Source organism: Prionailurus bengalensis, chromosome C1 (genome assembly GCF_016509475.1).
Source record: "Prionailurus bengalensis isolate Pbe53 chromosome C1, Fcat_Pben_1.1_paternal_pri, whole genome shotgun sequence".
Taxonomy (NCBI): Eukaryota; Metazoa; Chordata; class Mammalia; order Carnivora; family Felidae; genus Prionailurus; species Prionailurus bengalensis.
In genome coordinates, this window is record NC_057345.1 from 183914572 (window position 1) to 183929946 (window position 15375).

Genomic DNA, 15375 nt, shown 5'->3' on the forward strand with positions numbered 1-15375 from the left:
TCCACTTCCTTGTTGCATCCTAGGCTACAAATAGGTGCCTGGTGTATGGACCGAAATACCATACCCTGAAGGCTGTGCCCTAAAAGGCCGTGCCTTGAAGAACATGCCCTGATTGTCATGCCTTGGTTTACCTGATCTTTGAAGAGCATGCCACAGAAGCTATGTTTTAGTTTCTTGAGGAAAACTGCTGTTTTTAACCCATGGAAAACACTAGAAAAGTTTTACAAGAGGCAATTACCCAATTTTGTAATTTAGGTAGTTAGTAGAGGACATTGACTAAAAACAGTAAAGATAGAAATCCGTCATGCTTTAAGTGACATTCAAACACATACAGTCTTCACAGCCAACTTCCCTAGAAAATGGTCCCTGTTGGGTTTTAATTCATTCGGGTACTGATTTTGGCCACCTCCCAGTGGAGGTCACGTGGCCAGAAGTGGCTAGACCAGAGATGTGGAGGGGATCACATTAGACCAGTGAGGAGGAAACCTCACACAGGAGTCTTAAGATTGGCAGCCATCTAGGTGGCTGTCCTGTGCTCAATACAGACAACTTTGTATAAGGACAGGAATAAGAGAAGGCATCAAGTTTCTGGGTCTCGTTACCATCCCAGCCAGGGTACTAACTTCCAGCCAGAAGGCAGGCTTTCTCCTCCCTGTAGTCATGGGCAAGAGGATTGCAGCCTGAACAATCAACAGCAAAGTGTTCCAGTAAGATGATACTCCTCGAAAAGCCTCTGAAATTAAAGTAAAGGAGGAAAAGAGAAAGTACTCAGCAACTTTGCACTGAAACTCAGAATCCAGATGAAAAGAATCAGCCCTGTGTTCAGGCACCAAATGATGGGATTTTAGGGTGTTGGGGGTTCAGAGCCAATGGCCAAGAAAGAATTCTTGAAGACGTCTTTGGTGCAAAAAGGTGATTTTATCAAAGCACAGGAACAGGACCTGTGGGAAGAAAGAGCTGCACTGGGGTTGTGCAGAGTGACTGATTTATATATTGTGGAGTCTGGAGGAAGGTAAAGTCAATAGGAAGTTTCTTGAAGGGATTTCCATATGCTGAAGAGGATTTACAGATTACTGGAGGCCTACTTATTTATTGTCAAGCTAAGGTTATTTTTCCCTGTAGCAAAGCATTATCATTAAGATAGTAGGAAGTTCCTGATGAGGCTATTGATGAGATATCTGTAAACTGATGGAGATTATCAGTTTAACCTTTTGTTTTCTGTCCTTCCCTTTGTTATTGGGCAGCCAGGAGTGCCTGAGGAATGTCACACACCCTGAGGTGGGGGGAGAGGGGGAGTTGATTGTGCTAACTTGTGCTTGGCCCTCAGCTTGCCTTATGGTCCCTCATCAATACATTTTGAATTAATGATGTGAAGTTTATATCTAGATTCTTAGTGTGTGTATGTCCAGTTGTTCCAGCACCATTTGTTTAAAAGATTATCAGTGATTACCATTTATTATTAGTTTTTTATTAAGACAGTCTTATTTCTGCTATTTCTGGTATAAGACCATCTTACTTCAAGATAAAATCTTGAATTTTTTTGAACCCTGTCAAGAACCCATAGGACTGTCCTAGTCAAAATGCATTTTTGTATTCGAGCAGAATGGGTGTAATAGCTTGCTAGTGCTGCAGTAACAAAGTAGTACCATGGACTGGGTGGCTTAACAACAGAAATTTCTTAAAATATTTCTGGAGATTTGAAGTCCAAGAGCAAGATGTCAGTAGGTTTTTGGTTTCTCCTGAGGCTTCTCTACTTGACTTGCAGATGGCTGCCTTCTTACTGTGTCCTCACATGGTCTTTTCTTTGTGCATATACATCCCTGATATCTGTTTATGTGTCCCAATTTCCTTGTCTTAGAAAGACACCGTTCAGGTTGGATTAGGGCCCACCCTAACAGTGTCACTATAGTTTATCACCTCTTTAAAGGCCCTGTCTCTGAATACAGTAACATTTGAGATACTACTGTTAGAGCTTCATTGGAGTAATTTGGAGGAATACAGGTTAGCCCAGATCAGAGGGCTGTATAAAGACAGAATAAATGTGGTATATATCTTCCTAAGAGATAAAATATATAAAATCTAGTTCTGATAAACATAAAGCTAATAGCTTTTAATAATGCTTCAGAAATACCTCAGTAGTATAATTATCAAATAAAGATTTCCTCTAGGGGCCCTTGTGTGGCTTAGTTGGTTAAGCATCCAACTCTTAATTTCAGCTCAGGTCATGATCTCACAGTTCATGAGACTGAGCCGTGTTGGGCTTTGCGCTGACAGCACTGAGTCTGCTTGGGATTCTCTCCCTCTCTCCCTAACTCGTTTTCTTTCCCTCTCTCTCTCAGAAATAAATAAGCAAACATTAAGAAAAAAATTTGCTCTACAAAGGACTTAAATTAGATCTTGAGTATATTATACTATATAATTTGATCCAGAATTTAGAAAAATGCAGCAATCTACCGAATGTAACAAAATAATTATAATCTGACAGTATAGTTAGTATCAGATTATTAATATAGCCAAAACCAAAAACTATGGCTCATTCTTACATAAGATTGTAATACTTAACTGGTATAGAAGGAATTTCTAAACTTGAAAGGACAGAATTATAAAAAGTAGGATAGATTTGACCACATAAGAATTAAAAATTCTACGTTTAAAAAGAGCAAAAGCAAAACTAATAAAACCCAGCAAAACTAGATAGAGTTAATAATCTTACCTTTTAAAGAACTTAAAATTGGCTAAAAAAAGACAATATGAAAAAACAAAAACAGTGGTCAACTAACAGGTCAGAACATGTACAGAGCTTATAACCATATTAGAACATATTTAACCCCAGTAGTAACCAGAGAAATGAAAAACTGTCAAGATGCTATTTTTCATTTATTAAATTAGCAAAGATTTAAGAAAATAATAATACATACTACTGATGGGATTTATTATTAATGTTATTGATAGGTGGCTAATATCTGAAGGAAAATTATATATCAAATATATCAAAGGTCTAAAAATTATTTATACCTTTAATCTAGTGATTCCTCTTGTAGGAATTTATCCAGAGGAAATAGAAATGCAGTGAAAGATTTATTCACAAGCATGTTTAGCAGAACAATATTTAGAATAGTGAAAAACTGGAAAAACCTAAATGTTTATTAGGGGTATGATTAAGCATATTAATAAAACAACTCCAAAATGGGCTTATAACAGTTTCATGCCAACACACTTTTCATGTCTTTCAACTGTTTTTAGAAACTTTTTAAACATTATAAAATATGTCATTCATAGAGAAAACACATATAAAATATGTACAGTTTCGGGAAGGGCTATAAAGTCCTCTTTACTGGGGCTTAAAATAGAATTTCTTTTAAGTCATCTTCACTGGGGCTCAAAAATAGAATTTCTTTTAACTTAACATCACTTCGCAAAAGGAATAGCATTTTGCAAATCCCATTTAAGTTTAAAAGGGTCTCTGCAGGGGTGCCTGGTTGACTCAGTCAGTTAAGTCTGACTTCAGCTCAGATCATGATCTCATGGCTCATGGGTTCAAGCCCCATGTCGGTCTCTGTGCTGACAACTCAGAGCCTGGGGCCTGCTTCAGATTCCGTGTCTCCCTTTCTGTCACTCTGCCCATCCCTCGCTTGCACTCTGTCTCTGTCTGTCTCAAAAATAAATAAGCATTAAAAAAAAAAAAAAAAGGTTCATCCTGATGGCCAACAGACACATGAAACGATTGATGCTCAACGTCACTCATCATCAGGGAAATACAAATCAAAGCCACACTGAGGTACCTCACACCAGTCAGAGTGGCTAAAAATGAACAAATCAGGAGACTATAGATGCTGGCAGGGTTGTGGAGAAACAGGAACCCTCTTGCCCTGTTGGTGGGAATGCAAACTGGTGTAGCTGCTTTGGAAAACGGTGTGGAGGTTCCTCAAAAAACTAAAAACAGAACTACCCTATGACCTAGCAATAGCACTGCTAGGAATTTACCCAAGGGATACAGGACTGCTGATGCATAGGGGCACATGTACCCCAATGTTTATAGCAGTGATTTCAACAGTAGCCAAATTATGGAAAGCCTCAATGTCCATCAACTGATGAATGGATAAAGAAGATGTGGTTTATATATACAATGGAATACTACTTGGCAATGAGAAAGAATGAAATCCTGCCATTTGCAGCAATGTGGATGGAACCGGAGGGTATTATGCTAAGTGAAATAAGTCAGAGAAAGACAAATACCATATGTTTTCACTCATGTGGATCTTGAGAAACTTAACAGAAGACCATGGGGAAAGGGAAGAGGAAAAAAAAAAGTTACAGAGAGGGAGGGGGGCAAACCATAAGAGACTCTTAAATACAGAGAGAAAACTGAGGGTTGATGAGGGGGGTGGGGGACAGGGAAAGGTGGGTGATGGGCATTGAGGAGGGCACTTGTTGGGATGAGCACTGGCTGTTGTATGGAAGCCAATTTAACAATAAATTATATTTTTTAAAAAAAGTTCTCTTTACCTCATGATAAAAGAGATTCTTTTGTATCTTTATCTGACTCATCATTTATTGAGAGAAACAATGTCAGTGTACCCCAATTCTTTTTTGTTTTGTTTTTATTAAATTTTTTTTTTTAACGTTTATTTATTTTTGAGACAGGGAGAGACAGGGCATGAACAGGGGAGGGTCAGAGAGAGGGAGACATAGAATCCAAAGCAGGCTCCAGGCTCCAGGCTCCGAGCTGTCAGCACAGAGCCCGACGCGGGGCTAGAACCCACGGACCGCAAGATCATGACCTGAGCCCAAGTTGGCCGCCCAACCGACTGAGCCACCCAGGCGCCCCAGTGTACCCCAATTCTTGAGTGGTAGTTTATCTGCTACTTAAGTTACTTTATTATTTGTTTAGACCTTTAAATTCCAAAACAGAATTGGAACAGCTTTTAGAAGTATGTTTATAATAGTATGGGATAAAAAATATATAGATGAAGTAATGAAACACAGAAAAATGAGACTTAAAAATGAAAGCCAGGAAATACAGAAAGTACATGTAGTAAGGTATGATAATAGTGTTTTTCAATCTTCTTTTTGGTAATAGTCCATTGTAAGATGCATATTTTATACCATAGCACCATACATAAATAATACAGACATTTCATGAAGCATTACTTACCCTTCCTTATTACATGCTGTGTGCTCTGATATTTTTTTCCCTTTTTCAAGTGCTGCTTGCAGCTTACTAATGCGTCTTGACCCACAATTTGGAAAAAAGACTTATACAATGGGAAGACAAGGGCAACAGATTTGACGCCTCATTTCTTAGTAGTTTATCCCTTAGGGGGAAACAAAAGCATGTTCCTGAGTAGTCATAAATGAACGAAGAATGGGAGTAAGATGGCAAAGTGTCTGGTAAACTTTTCTTGGTGACTTTGATCTTTGGCAAACTGCTGTCATGTTCCCTTGGTCTTGCCTAACTGCAACTTGCTCTGTAGCTAAGGAGACAGCTGTCTCAGGAGAAGAACCTCAGGGAATCTCTTGAGAAATCTGGATCAGCTATGCTATTCAAAATACAAGAAATGGAATCAACAGTGGAGGTGGAACGGAAACAGGTAGATTTTTCTCTCCTTATTTGTGTCAAGGAAGTGAAACCAAAAGAGAAAGCTGACATACCTTGAACCCTACGGTTTTGCTAATTTTCTCTAGATTTACTAAATTTTTGCCTGTATTATTCAACATACCTACATGTAATTTAGACTATTCAATTCTAAGTATTGAAGGAAATTAATTAGTAGTTCCAAATTCTAATACCTGTAATTGGATTACATAATCTTTACTATTTTAACCAGTGGCTGTCCTTCATAACAGAATTAATTATGAAAAAGATCCTACTTAAAAAATTTGTAAATGATAATTTATTACTTACACTACCAGTATAGTAGCCACTAGCCACATATGGCTATTTAAATTTAAATTAGTTAAAATTAATTCAATTCCTCACTCACTCTGGCCACATTTCAAGTTTTCAGCAGTCATTTGTCACTGGTGACTGCTGTGGTGGGAGAATGCATAGAAAGTTGTGCTGGATGGCCCTACTCTGAAACACTGCATCCTGTTGGGATCTTTAACCATGACCTAGAAACTTTTCCCTCTAGTGATGTTAAGATTTGAAAATGTTCCTTACTGTAAAGTAGTTGGGTAGAAATTTGTACCTTAAAGAAAGGAGTTTTTCTTCTACATTCCAGGTGCAAATTTTGCAGCAAAACTGCATTGCCCTACGCAGTCATATACAGACCACCCAAGAACTACTGGCACAGGAGCAACAGAAAAAAAGAGAGTTGGAGACTACTATCTCACAGCTCAAGTCTAATCTAAGTATGAAAATAGGTGCTAGAAATTACATTTGTTAGTTTTTTTGAGATTTCATGCAAAAACTCTTAAGATCCCAAATTTTTGAAGTGACCGTTACCGATATTTACCACAAGACTGAATATAAAAAATTGCTGATTTCCTTTCTGTCTGTGGCACGGGGAGAAAAAAAAAAGAGTGCTGGTAATAAAATAGAATTTGATCCTCTTAACTGTGAACTATTTTCTATTTAGATTTTTTTTTCAGGTCTATTTAAGTGTTTGTGGACTTAGGAACATTGGGTTTCTAGAAATCTAGATTATTAATAAGGAATTAAGGCCTTTGATACTTGCTTATCTACTGATTCTAGCCATTTATCATGTCAGACTCTCCATTTTTCAGGTTACCAGTCTATTGTCCTGAATTTGTAGCAATGGATGGTTGTAAGTTACCTTAGAGCTTAAAGTCCTCATTTTACAGATGAGTTAACAGAGTCCTTTCAGGTGATTGAGCTAGGAAATGGATGAGTCTAGATTTGGTCCCATGTTGTTCAGAATCAAAGTTCTTCCAGCCCCTGAGCCCTTACCATATTTACTGTTGTTAATATATAGTTGTAAAGCAATTTTCAGACAGTATCAAATAGATCACAAAGAATTATGGTGCATGGCCCCACATGAGTAACACTTCATGGTTTACCTAAGGCTTTCACATAAACGATCGCATGCAACATGCAAAACTATCCATACTTCCCAAAGTTAAAGGGAATAAATGGTGAAGTGAGGCCTGAACCTGTGTCTTCTAACTCCAAACGCAGTGTTCCTGCCAGTGTGCCTTCTGTATCTGGCTGTAATGAGGGTAGGGAATACCAAAAGGGAAATGGAAACTATAAAAAGCATACAGCAAAGAGTAATCATTCAATGTTTTGACCTACTGCTTTTAACAGAAAGTACTCTTTTTCCTAATAGTTGTTAAGTAGTGAATTACTCTGGGGAGCTCTCACTGATAAGGCCCCAAGATAATTTTTTGTCTTCCTGTGACTGGAACTACAAAAATACATATTATATTTTATGGTGCTGCCACAGTATCTCATTTGAACCTTACAACCTTGTGAGAAGATAAGAAAATATACTCCATTCTGTAGAAGAATAAAAAGATCTGTATCCAAGGATCCACTGCAAATAGTATAGCTGGAACTAAAACAGATCTTTCTGTCAGTAATTTTTTAATGTTATCTTTCATTGGATTAATGCTGTAGTTTCGAATTTCGTAAAGAACATATGAAAGACCATTAAAATATAACAATTATACAACAGTAATTAAAAGTAACACGAGGAAAAGAAGCCTGCCTGAGTACCAACCATGTGCTTCTTATTGAATAGTAGACTCCCTATGTGCTTGCAATTTGATTACTATAAGGTACAAATAGTTAAACTAACTAGATGAGTAAACGGAATGCCTTTGTATATTTGCTGTAATGAATTTAAAAATGTAATTGTTTATTAGCAATAAACATTTATATACACACCCACTAATTAAAGTGCTTAAATTATTCTTCCAAGTAAGATAAACATTCTCTTTTCATTCTTAACTTGATCGAGGAATTATTAGAAGAGATCTTATGGGTATCCTTTTTATCCTTCACATATTTTATTAATTTTTTTTTTTAACGTTTATTTATTTTTGGGACAGAGAGAGACAGAGCATGAACGGGGGAGGGGCAGAGAGAGAGGGAGACACAGAATCGGAAACAGGCTCCAGGCTCTGAGCCATCAGCCCAGAGCCCGACGCGGGGCTCAAACTCACGGACCGCGAGATCGTGACCTGGCTGAAGTCGGACGCTTAACCGACTGCGCCACCCAGGCGCCCCTCCTTCACATATTTTAAATTAGCATTTACTCTATTTGAAATGAGTCCTGGACTTATTCATTCAAAAAGCATAGTTTTTCTGAGTATATTCTACATAAAATGTGAGTTATATGTTTTGTAATTTTCTGGGTTTAGAATTTTTTTTTTTAATTTTTTTTTTCAATGTTTATTTATTTTTGGGACAGAGAGAGACAGAGCATGAATGGGGGAGGGTCAGAGAGAGAGGGAGACACAGAATCGGAAACAGGCTCCAGGCTCTGAGCCATCAGCCCAGAGCCCGACGTGGGGCTCGAACTCACGGACCCCGTGAGATCGTGACCTGGCTGAAGTCGGACACTTAACCGACTGCGCCACCCAGGCGCCCCTGGGTTTAGAATATTTAAGCGAAACAAAACTGATCTTTGTGAATTGTTTATGAAACCAAAACATTACTCTCAGGGAAGTTTACTTGGGGCTACCAATATATAATGCCAAACTGTTCCTATTTCTCTTTGGTTTTGTTATCACTGTATTCTCTCTGAGTGGTTTCACATCTTTTCTTTTCCACACAAATCATCTTCCTTCTCCAGATAGTATCTTACTGTCAACTCAACATATCTCAAAACACATGTGAATACTTATCTATTGCAGTCATTCTTACTCATTCTGTCCCCTGAACTTGCCCCTTACCCTGTGTTCCCTATTTTGTTGGAGTCTGCCTCCCACCCCATTGCTGACATGTGGACACTAGATACTCTCCTTGACTTATCTATTGCCTTTACCCCACCAGGCAGCCACTGAGTCCTGACAGTTCTCCCTGCTTGTTATTTCATGAGTGTGTTTTCCCTCTGCATCTCCATTGCCAATCCCTTAGAGCCGGCTTTCATTGTTTTATACTTTGAGTACTACAACAGCTACTAAACTCCTCTTTTCCTTATGGAGCCTCTGTTAGAATATTCTAACACAAAGCTTTTGATCCTGTGCCTCTCCAGCTTAAAATCCCTCAGACGCATCATGGAGTAAAATATGACCTCATTTACTATAGCACATGACTGTGGACTATTTTCTTGATAATTTCATTATTTATTTTCCACTCTATTAAAATATAGTAGAAATACTTGCATTCTCCTCATTTCCACAACATACTAAAAAAAAAGGAAAGCTCAGGGAAAAGGTAATGTGTTGATCTCAGTTTAGTTGTAGTAAGTTATTATCATAGTTATGTGGACTCTTTGTTTTTAGTTTCTAGAGATGACCTCATTTCCAAGTTGGCTGAAGAAAATAAGGTAAGTTTTGAGGTTGTAGAGTTCAGAGGTGATCTTTCCTCTCTTCACTAAGGAGTATCCCCTTACTCGTGTTGGTTTACAGTTCCTTTTTTTTTTTTTTAAGTTTTTAAATTTATTTATATTGTGTGTGTGGGGGGGGGGGTTGCAGAGAGAGAGGGAGAGAGAGAACCCCAAACAGGCTCCACACTGTCAGCATGGAGCCTGACAAACTGTGAGATCATGACCTGGGTGGAAATCGAGAGGCAGAGGCTTAACCAGCTGAGCCACCCAAGTACCCCTGGTTTACAGTTCTTCTGATTCTCCTAAAATTTTTATTAAAAAAAAGTTGCAGTATAAATAAGTTGTATATTCAGTCCTGTTGCAAACTGGGTATTAAGAAATCATTTCAGGCAGGTTAATATGGTTTGAAAAAAGATGAATTAGCAAAAATAGACTTATCTGCATCTTCTGCTTATTGGAAACTAATTGTTAAAAGGAAAGTTTTTTATAAAATGTAAGAAATACTAGTGATAGTGATGGCTGCACAACAATGTGAATATACTTAATGCCACTGAACTTAACACTTAAATATTTTTAAGTGAACTGTACACTTAAAAATGATTAAAATGGTAAATTTTGTTATTTATATTTTACCACAATAAAAAATGAAAAACAGGAAATATTGTAACTTTTATATCTTAATTCATTTCTAAATAAATCTTAATCCTGTTTGGAGTAATTTTTTCTGGGTTCTGTCTCATCCTGTATTATGTGATGTTTAAATCTTGAGATGCTTCTCAAAATGGAGTGATTCTCTCTTTGTAGGGGGGGGACTTATCCTTCCCCATTTCAGTTACTACCTGTTAGGGAAAGCCCAACCCACAACTCCCATCCCTGCCACCTTTCTCCCATCTTTTATTTTATTTTATTTTATTTTATTTTATTTTATTTTACTTATTTGTTTTTTTAATGGAAAAACATTTCTAATGTTTATTATTTTTGAAAGAGAGAGCAAGCGAGCAGGAGAGGGGCAGAGCACCCATGTCAGGGTCTGTGCTAACAGCTCAGAGTCGAGCCTGCTTCGGATTCTGTGTCTCCCTCTCTCTCTGCCCCTCCCCTGCTTGCACTCTGTCTCTCTCAAAAAAATATTTAAAAATTTTTTTAATGGAAAATAAAGAAAATCACAAGATCTTACTGCTTAGGGAAAAATATTCACCTTAGCAGAATTTTCTTAAGGATGCTAAGTAAATATTTACATTATGGTTTTAGGCAAATTCTTTCTAGTTTGAAACTCAGTATGAGAACATTTTGTAAACAGCTTTTATAATTTGTTTAAAAAGAAGTTTGGGAGTTGAAGATACCAAGATTTTTAAAAATTCTTTGTAAGATACTTGTCTATATTGATCATTAGAATTTGCACTGGTATATGTGCTGCTGAAGGAAGCACTAGAACCTGAACTCATACTAAAATACAGAACGTGTATTTTGGTAGAGATATATGTAATCGTTCTTATGTGTAAAAAAGGAGAAATTACTGTTTTTTCTCAGAATATGCAGATGTCTTTCAACAAGGAACATGAAGAAAATGCATATTTGAGGACTGAAATACTATCCCTTCGTGAAACATCAGAAAAAGCACAGGTAGATCTTATCGTATCTCTAACTTCTAGAGGTTATTTAATTTTGTTCAATTAAGGAATCAAGAACCAAGATTAACCCTAATTATATAAATTCATACCAACACCGTAGGTATAATTGGCATATAACATTGTATTTCTGGTATACAACATAATGATTCAGTGTTTGTGTACATTGAAAAATCATCACCACGATAATTCTAGTTAACATACATCACCACGTGTAGTCACAAAAATTTTTTGCTTGTGATGAGGACTTTTAAGATTCACTCTCTTTCGGGGCGCCTGGGTGGCGCAGTCGGTTAAGCGTCCGACTTCAGCCAGGTCACGATCTCGCGGTCCGTGAGTTCGAGCCCCGCGTCGGGCTCTGGGCTGATGGCTCGGAGCCTGGAGCCTGTTTCCAATTCTGTGTCTCCCTCTCTCTCTGCCCCTCCCCCGTTCATGCTCTGTCTCTCTCTGTCCCAAAAATAAATAAATGTTGAAAAAAAAAAAAAAAAAAAGATTCACTCTCTTTCAAATATGTAGTACAGTATTAACGATAGTCACCATGCTATACAGTACATCCCTATGACTCACTTATTATATAACGAGAAGTTTATGCCTTTTGATCTCTATTACCTCTCTCCCATCTCTCACTCTCCCTTGTCTCTGGCAGCCACTTACCTCTTTGTATCTGTGAGCTTGGTATTGTTTTTTGGTGTTTTGCTTTTTGAAGATTCCACATATATTGTAAATGAGATTATATGGTATTTTATTTCTCTGGCTGACATATTTCACTTAGTATAATGCATTCAGGGTCTCACCATGTTTTTGCAAATAGCAAGAGTAAGTTCTTTTTTTTGTGGCTAAATAAATATCGATATATATACCACATTTTCTTTATCCATTTATCTGTCGATGGACATTCAGGTTGTTTCCCGATCTTGTCTATTATAAATAAGGCTGCGGTGAACATAGGGGTTCATATATCTTTTTGAGTTAGTGTTTTTGTTTTCTTGAGATAAATACCCAGAGTGTAATTGCTGGATCCTATGGTAGTTTGATATTTAATTTTTTAAGAAAATTTGGTACTGTAATGCACAGTGGTAGTATCAATTTACATTGCCACCAACAGTGCACAAGGGTTCCTTTTCTCCACATCCTCTCCAATACTTGTTATTTCTTGTCGTTTTGGTAATAGCCCTTCTAACAGATGTGAAGTGATATCTTATTGTGGCTTTGATTTGAGTTTCCCTGATGATTAGTGATGTTAACATCTTTTCGTGTACCTGTTGGCTATCTGTATGTCTTTGAAAAATGTCTATTCACGGGTGCCTGGGTGGCTTAGTTGGTTAAGCATCTGACTCTTGATTTCAGCTCAGGTCATGATTTCAGTGTTTGTGAGATAAAGCCCCTCATCGGGCTCTGTGCAGACAGAATGGAGCCTGCTTGAGATTCTCTCTGTGCCCCTCTCTCTGCCTCTCCCATGCTCTCTTTCTCTCAAAATAAACATTTTTTAAAAATGTCTATTCAGATCTTGGACCCATTTTTTAATCAGATTTTTTTGGGGGGTGCTATTGAGTTGTATAATTTCTTTATATTTTGGATATTAACCCCTTATCAGATATATTAATATATGATTGCAAATATCTTCTCCCGTTCAATAGGTTGCCTTTTCATTTTGTTGATGGTTTCCTTTGTTGTGCTTTTTAGTTTGATATGCTCCTACTTGTTTATTTTTGCTTTGGTTGCTTTTGCTTTTGATGTCAGATCCAAAAAATCTTGCCAAGACCAATATCCAGAAGCTTATCTATGTTTACTTCCAGTAGTTTTTTGGTTTCAAGTCTTACATTCAAGTCTTTGATCCATTTTGAGTTAATTTTTATGTGTGGTACAAAATAATGGTCTAGTTTCCCATTCTTTTGCATGTGCCTATCCAGTTTTCCCAACACCATTTATTGAAGAAACTGTCTTTTCCCCATCAGAAAAAGCACAGGTAAATGTTCGCATTTCTCTGGTTTTCACATGTTATTTAATTTTGTTCAATTAAAAAACAAAGAACCACGATTGATCCTGATTATATAAATTCATACTATTGCCATCATCCAGATTTTTTATTTTCATGAAATCTATTTCATCTATGAAACATGATCACATTAACTACATCTCCCATTACCAAAGTTCTATAATACATCAGTATATGAGGTATACTGCTAAATAATGCACTAATTTACACTTTGCCTTTGTTTGCTTTATAATTTACCCATTGAATATATATAGTTCTCATCTCAACCTATGAACTTCTAAGCACTTGAGTGCCAGGGCCAATGTCTTACACTTTCCTTGTATCTTTTATAACAAGTAGCACAGTAGGAACCTCATAAATGCTTACTGGATTGTAGAGTTATGTGTACTTATTTTCTGTGGGATGGTTATTGCCAAATTTAGCGGATGTTACTTGTGTGTGTGTGTGTGTGTGTGTGTGTGTGTCGGCAAACAGGTTATTTCTCATAGAGCCAAGAAATAGTATTAATCACTTAAAATAACTGTTGCTAGTACAATTTGGTTACTTCAATGTTGGGATCATAATGTTGCTGTGCTGTCTTTATGATAAAGAAAATGCAAAATAAACGTGTTCTTTTATAAAATAATAATAAAAATTATTACTGCTACTTTTGCTGTAGTAGTAGTAATTAACATTTACCAAACCCATTCTACATTCCAGGCACAATTGTAAGCACCTTATGTTACTAACAAATTGTAATCCTCACAGTAGTGCTACTATAGAAACTTATTATTCTCATTTTAAAGATAAGGAAGTTGATATACAGAGAGGTTTAATAACATAGCTAATCAGTGACAGAGTTATAATTTGAGCTCAAGCAATCTGGCTCCAAAGAAAATTAGCTTGTTCTTTTCAAGGTTCAAGAATTCACCTCTGTCTTATCCCACGTATTTCTTGGTGTATAACTTAGAACTTAAAAGTGCTCCTGAACATGTGTACTCAGAACTCCTAACTTGTGTACTATACATACCACTTAGGCTTTCCAGATAAGTTTTCATTTCTTTTTTGTTACCATTTTTTGAATTTTTTTAAATTGATCCTATAGAGTTATTTGTCCCCATCCTTGAAGAACTTGTTCATTAAAAGATAAGATCCTTTAAAAAATAAAAAATAAAATTAAAAAAATAAAGATAAACCACAGCATGTTAAAAAAAAAAAAAAGATAAGATCCGTGGCAAATACAGTTTGCAAAAATAACTGATAATTAGGATAAATGGTTTCCACAGGAATACAAATTTTACATATCAAAAGACAACAGAATTGTATGAAAGATCTGTTGTACAAAAGAATTTTGTTTTAGTTTGGATGATCTGTCTTGTGAAATGGTACAATTATCTATATTTTGCTTTTATGAATACTGTAATTGGTAGCGAAATAACTTAAAACATTTTGTGTTATTAGCCAAATAATTCAGAATGCTCATCTAAATTGGGGAATGAATTTCTATAATCTTGGCATCAACATTGTAAAGTCCATTCTGTAGATATCGTGCTGTGTCTGACCAGTGTCCAGAATTCTGAAGAAACTATTGAATGCTTCACTTGCTCCACCAGATGAACAAATTTCTCCTTTTGATTTAGAATTATGTGGGGTGTTGACTCCAAATACTGAAAGCATTATCTAATGAAATATCAATTGGAGGTAGGTTAAATAAATTAGGTTCACATACAGAGTGAAATACTATGCCATCATTAAAAATAATGGTTAATAAGTAAAAAATTATTTACTGGAGAGACCTGACATGCTGTACATATCACCTTAGGTTTCGAATGACCAACTGACTAGGAGGTGTTCAGAGCTGCACAGCATGCTTGAGACTGTTAGTATGGAAAATGCTAGAATTATTTCTGACCATCAAGCCATTCTGCAGGTATTCATTTAATACTAGTCCATCTCTGATAGAGTCAACAATAAAACTCCTTGGCTAAGAGATAAGGAAATAAGCATGACCAACTGAATAAATAAAATATTTTAACAATTCCAAGAAATGTTTTTGATTGGCAGTTTTCAGTTTTAATCAAGAGTGGTCATTTAGCCTTATACTCAATACTTTCTTTTTTTTTTTTTTTAATTTTTTTTTCAATGTTTATTTATTTTTGAGACAGAGAGAGACAGAGCATGAACGGGGGAGGGGCAGAGAGAGAGGGAGACACAGAATCAGAAGCAGGCTCCAGGCTCTGAGCCATCAATCCAGAGCCTGACGCGGGGCTCGAACTCACGAACCGTGAGATCGTGACCTGAGCTGAAGTTGGACGCT

General features: G+C 36.7%; 1 protein-coding gene across 4 annotated transcripts in view; it reads left to right on the forward strand.

Moving 5' to 3' along the window:
• The window catches only part of CCDC150 (coiled-coil domain containing 150), a 100643-nt gene that overhangs the window by 17410 nt on the left and 67858 nt on the right, over nucleotides 1-15375 (forward strand). For all 4 annotated transcript variants that reach the window (XR_006296897.1, XM_043577371.1, XM_043577373.1 and 1 more), the window contains 5 exons: nucleotides 5475-5591; nucleotides 6225-6354; nucleotides 9415-9458; nucleotides 10986-11078; nucleotides 14881-14988. Coding sequence is in view for 3 of the 4 variants with exons in the window: in XM_043577371.1 (XP_043433306.1) it covers nucleotides 5475-5591; nucleotides 6225-6354; nucleotides 9415-9458; nucleotides 10986-11078; nucleotides 14881-14988 (492 nt within the window). In the remaining variant the exon portion in view is untranslated. The remainder of the gene's footprint in view (nucleotides 1-5474; nucleotides 5592-6224; nucleotides 6355-9414; nucleotides 9459-10985; nucleotides 11079-14880; nucleotides 14989-15375) is intronic.